At 35.2% G+C, this 6,126-nt stretch overlaps 1 protein-coding gene across 3 annotated transcripts in view; it reads left to right on the forward strand.

Moving 5' to 3' along the window:
* Nucleotides 1-2,880, forward strand: part of LOC109849995 (probable protein cornichon homolog 2) — an 18,989-nt gene extending 16,109 nt beyond the window's left edge. The window contains exons 3-5 of one of the 3 annotated variants that reach the window (XM_020419890.1): nt 2,226-2,348; nt 2,434-2,480; nt 2,561-2,880. In XM_020419890.1, the coding sequence (XP_020275479.1) occupies nt 2,226-2,348; nt 2,434-2,467 (157 nt within the window). In that variant the 3' untranslated portion in view covers nt 2,468-2,480; nt 2,561-2,880. Of the gene's footprint in view, nt 1-2,225; nt 2,349-2,433 lie in introns of all 3 variants that reach the window. The other 2 variants (XM_020419891.1, XM_020419892.1) reach the window with 2 other exon arrangements.

Raw genomic sequence — 6,126 nt, forward strand, 5'->3', positions numbered from 1 at the left:
ATTTATTTTTTTATCACTTTGATATCCCAAAGTTCGTTTGTTATTTAACTTTTGTTTAAATTCTATCATGTGCGAAACATGTGATACTTTTGAGACAGAGACACCATTATGGTGAAAAATATATCCCCACTACTCCATATCTTCCCCTTAATCTCCTGCGCCTCGTTTGGCTCATTCACGCGTACCAAATGCAGCACCTTTTTAGAAACTAGAATACTCATTCCAACTTCACATTCATACTCATTTTATGTAGGAATCAACATTCCCAAGGAGTTTGTAGGGAACGGTCATTCAATGGGCATTCCAACTTAAGTGGCAATCAAAATTTTAAAATAATATATTGGTTGCTTATTAATTATCCATGCCAAAAGGGGAGAAAAAAAGATTTGTCATTCCTACTTCATTCTCTAACGTCTTGTTTGGTACGCGGGAATGGAGTTAAGTGAGAATGGAAAGAAAGTGAGAATGAAATTGAATAATATGTGAGACTGGAATGACAATTCTCATTCTCATGTTTGGACGCGTTTAGAGAATGAAACGTCAATAGTAATCTTATTCTCATTCCCGCATTTGGTATCATTTATTCACAAGTGAGAATAAAATTTAGTTTTTTAACAATGCCCTTACCAAAACACAAAATTTTAAAAACATTAAAATATTTTAAAAATGACTAAAATCATTCATTTTTGAGAAAAATAAGTTTTATGGAAATGATATTTTTTTCACTCTCCTAGTAATCGCTAAACATTGTCTTTTATTAGTTATTGAAATAAGCTTTGCAATAACCAATTTTTAAGAGGATATTTGTTCAACTTTTTGCTAATCATTCAGTAATTAGCTAGGGATGGTTTATAGAGAGAATTGAAGAATTGTTTGTCTTGTGAACATGTTTTGCGCGTTTGGAACTTATGAAGTGGTCTTAAGAGGAGATTTATTAAAAATTTTACTAAGCATTCAATAATTAGCTAGAGATGCTCTATCGACAAAATTGAAGAATTGTTTCCAAGTAATCTAACACCTCAATAATTAGCTAGAGATGCTCTATCGACAAAATTGAAGAATTGTTTCCAAGTAATCTAACACCTAACACCAAAGATTAAATATTAGCTAACTATCGACAAAATTGAAGAATTGTTTCCAAGTAATCTAACACCTAACACCAAAGATTAAATATTAGCTAACCTAATTGCCAATAGATTACCTAACCGAGTCGCCATAAGATAAAAAATTCTTGTAAAGATTAGGTAAAAATTAGCCACACATATAAATTTAAAAAAGAAACAATGGTTACCTTACCAAGTTGCATCGAGGCGAAGACGATATTTTTTCTTTTGCAGACGCGATGTGGAATTGGGGCAATGTCGAACTAGTATTTTAATATTTTATATCTATTTGTACGAGTAGCTAATAATATTTTTTTATAAAAATAATTTTTCATATGCGAATTTATATCTATTCGTATCTTTTAAGAAGGGTATAATTAGAAATTATTTAATTATTTTTATTCATTCATTGTTAAATGGTTGGGAATGACAATTCCTACATAAAGTGAGAATTGATAAGAAGTGGGAATAGCAATTCTAGCATTTAAAGATACATCGTGTTTGGTAGGCATGAATAAAGAGTTGGAATTGCATTCCATTCCCACTCATTCCCGCGTACCAAACGAGGCATAATAGTAATATAATGAGCATTCCATTTCCACACTTACTCCATTCCCTTGTTTCATTCCATTCTCACTTGAATTAGATCCGGGTACCAAACAAGGAGTTCGGGCTTTGGTAAGAATGAGTATGGTCTAAATAAAATGAGAAGGAAAATAATGCGGTAGAGGGTATTTGTTTTTCATTACTGTGCATATTGTCGTCCTAAATGAATCGTGTTAAACAAAAAATGGCAGTGAAATGAATGATACTAAATTTAATGGCACTGAAACTTTAGGGTATCAAAGTTTCTAACAAAAAACTTTGTGGTATCAAAATTAAAAAGGTGTGAACTTTGGTGTATCGAAGTGTCAGAAAAAACTTTGGCGTATCAAAGTGAAAAAATGTGTAACTTTTAGGGTATCAAAGTGCAAATAACCCTAAACAATAAGAAATTATACCTGTACCCAACTGTTGTATCTAGTCTATTAATGGAAGATTTTCTTTCCTGTAAATTAACTCATATTTGAATTAGCTTGAAAAAAAGGTTTTCCGAGCTCTGAAAAGGTATTTAAATGACAGGTACGAGAAGAGACAATATTTAGTAGATGTAACAGAGATATTTAACCAGCTCAACAGGGAAAAGAAACGGCGACTCATTAAGCTTATATACAATGTCATCCTCCTCTTTTTATCCTTGTTCTGGTAATAGTACTATTTTATACTGATCTGTAAGTTTCCTGCCTTGTACAACTTGCGCTAATTTTGTCACTTCTCTGTAACCATATAGGATGATTTGGAGTGTATTAGCTGATGATGAGTAGAAGTGCTTCAACAGTAAGTATCTAGTATGAAATTCCTTCAATAACTCATAGTTCTAGATCTGTTTTACTCAATATTGTGATTCTGTATTATAGTTGATTGGCTTGATGCAGGCTTTTTTCTTTTTTTCTTTTTTCTTTTTTTTGGGTATGGACGGAGACTCTTCGAGCATCAGTAATCAGAAATTTGCTGGCATGGTCGTAGTTCTCCATTATGTGATGTTTCTATGAAGATGTGGACATGTGCATTATTGATTAATTATTTTTATTTAGGACTGGGGAAATGTCCAGTAAGTTATAATTTATGCAGAAGTTTCAATGAACGTTTTTGCACATTCATCTGGTGGCTGTAATGTAGAGTTGGGGAGCTTTGTATGATAAAAGATTATTTGACGGCTCCAGTTCTAAGCGTATTATGCCATGCCATGCTATCCATTGTAAGAACTGTTAGAAACACATCAAAACCCATGCAGTTAGAGACTTATGTAATGGAATTTGACTAATAGAATTTTTTTTAAAGTCTGTTGAAGTCTCAAAAGGCTTAACACGAGTAGATCTAATTATAATAGATTAATATCTTAACAATCTATGGTCTCCAATACACGAAAGTAGAGAGGCAACTACTTTTTATTATAGTCGTCGTTTTGTTTATTGAATGGTAGTGATTTGTTCGAGTATAAAATGAGGAATTAGTTATTTTCTTTGGAGGTGGGGACGAACCTTATCCACTCATCAGGTAAATCAATGTCTAATTAAAGTAGTGGTTTCTCTATTATTGTTATTTTGTAGCGGAGATGATCCATATCCATCATAATTAAACCATCAAGGACAAAGTTTTCTAAGAGGATTCAATCCCTCTTGCACGTATTTATCTTCATCTAGTTTTGTATATAGGATGATGAGATTCTTTCGTGAGTAGTAATAACTAGACTACAACAGCTCTTTGTGTAATAGTTAGTGTAATAGTTACGAGATTTGTAGTCTAGCGTCTTCCTCATTATCAATGTGATAGGTATGGTCAGTTGCATCACCCGATGAAGGAAAGGAGTGTTTGCATGAATGGGTTGAATCTAGTGTGTTCTTATAAACAATAAGTACAGTTATGACTTCCGTTTCAAATCAAACAATGTTTTTTCGCAAATTGTTCTGCCATGGTACGTTCTCATCAAATTCTTTCTATTTTGGGTTAATTGCACTTAAATACCCTACAATTTCTACCATGTTGCATTAATAAGTTCTCACTTGTTTGTGGCAGCACTTATATACCCTCAAATTTTTATAACTTTCATTTATTTGCCTTCGCTTGTTTATGACGATACTGGTGTACCCTAAAGTTTTTTTTTAATTTTATTTAAGTGAGTTTTAGGTACCTTAGGGTATGATTACTTTTTAAAAATATATTGCCAGAGTTGCATCTAAATAATCTTCGTAGATAACGTTGTGACTTTTGAAAAGCAATGTAGGTCACTCATGGTTTAGCATCATTAGAAATCTACAATATCGCATCCAATAAAATACTATGCAAGCACGTCAAATAAGCATTGAACTAATGGTGTAGTTTAGCATCATTTGATATTTACTTAAGCTCTTTAAATATGTGGTGTAGAAAATTAATCGCTTGGCTTCTTATGCGTATGTCTTCATGATCTTTTTGAGATAATAAATGTCGAGGGATTTGTAATAGCCACTGTACAATCTAGTTTTATCCTAAGAGAACTTATGCAATTACTAAATTGATAAGGGGTTTTGTGCAAAATCCCCCAATCACTTTGCTTGTTTACGGACGCCTACAGGCTCTGGCGGAAATTGGCCATTGGAGAAAATTTCGGCACCGCCTTATGCACTGAGAAGGGAATAGAAAAGATGTAAATCCATGAATATCCCACTCCCTTCCATCATAGAATGGAGAAATAAAATGAAGAGAGAGAGAGAAAGAGAGGGAAGAGTAACCTGCTTAGGGTATAGAAATTGGTAGAGGTGGAGAAGAGAAGCTTGATTGATCCAAAGGTATAACCTAACTTCTTAATTTCTTTCAGTTTATAGAAATTGAAGAATGTTTGGTTGATAAAAAAGGGAATTTCAATTGGAGTATAATGAGTATTGAATTTGTTGAAGCTAATTGATGGGTTGTAGGAAAGATACGAAAAGAGGAGAAAAAAAAAAAGAAAGAAAAAAGAAAAGAAAAGAAATGGAACAACAGAGAGAACGAAGCTAGAAGAAGAAAGAGGAATGGAAAATTTGATCCAAACATCTGTGTTAGTTAATATTTACAGAAAGGTTTAGTAAGATTAAAGAAAGGACAAATTTTCAAAACCAACCTTTTTTGGTTTTTATTTGCAAAAACCGACCCCTTTTGAAAATAATTACAAAAACCGACCTGTTTTCAGCCCAGCGCTGAAAACAAGTCGGTTTTTGTAAAAAGTTTTTCGAAACATCACGGGAGTTCAACTCCTGTGAAGTTTATCGAGAAATTAAACTTCACGGGAGTTGAACTCCCGTGAAGTTTAATTCCTTGTTAAAACTCCACGGGAGTTCAACTCCCGTGGAGTTACAGTCAAACATTCCCAGAGAGCCGATCTCTGGGAAATTGGGACTGCAACTTCACGGGAGTTCAACTCCCGTGAAGTTGTAGGTCATCCACAAAAATGCACAGCCTGCTGTGCATGTTTTGTATATGTACCTGTTAACTCATATATATGCCAATTTATTTGCAAACAACAATATATACATGATTCAACCATAAATTATAACTCATATATATGCCAATTTATTTGCAAACAATAATATATACATGATTCAACCATGAATTAAACACACACGATTATGTATATGAACAATAATTTATCTTCAAAAGTTTAGTATTTAAAAATTCAGGAAAGTTACAAATTTTAACAAAATAAGTTCAAATACAACCCAATATAGCTCCCCTCCTTCCTCTCCCTCTCTTCTCCCTCCCCCTCGCTCTTCCCCGCCCCCTGGGTTCCTGCTGATGAGCCTCAACTATGTCATCGGCATGCGAAGTGCCGGCGTCATCATCACGTGGCCGTCGACGTCGAGCGTACGCCTGTCCAAATGAGCGAGACCTGTCCTCACGGCCTGCGAACTCGTCGACGTGAGTCTTATGAAACACCTGCGCTATGCTCTTCTTGATCCTGCTGAGGAGCCCTAACGCCACCTGATCCTGAATTTCAGTCACGTGCGCATTAATATCAGCATCAATGCTATCAAAAACACGGACCTGCGTGGTAAACAATTTATTAAGTATCAACTCAATAAAAAATGTAATAATTTAGCTTAGAAACTTACGTAATCTCTCTCGTTCATCCCACTAGGGATGTAACTATCTGTCGGTGGGCGTGGCATGTGTCCAGCTAAGGGCTGTGGGTTACGCGTGATCCGTCTACGTGTGATATCCCAACACCAACGTATATACATGGTATAGTCAACAGCTGTGGGCCTCGTATCCTGTATGCAATCCCACCTGTGAACCCACCTGTACGGCTCAGTCAGTCCGGTGCGATGTAGGGCGCCGCCGACGATTGATCTGCTCGACAGGATCTGGAATATGTTGAGAGAGCGTAAACTGCTTAGCACACGGTCCGGGACATGCATCTCTACGATCTCCCAACAGATCAATGGAACCCTGGCTCTCCACAAATCGG

This window comes from Asparagus officinalis, chromosome 7 (genome assembly GCF_001876935.1).
Source record: "Asparagus officinalis chromosome 7, Aspof.V1, whole genome shotgun sequence".
NCBI lineage: Eukaryota > Viridiplantae > Streptophyta > Magnoliopsida > Asparagales > Asparagaceae > Asparagus > Asparagus officinalis.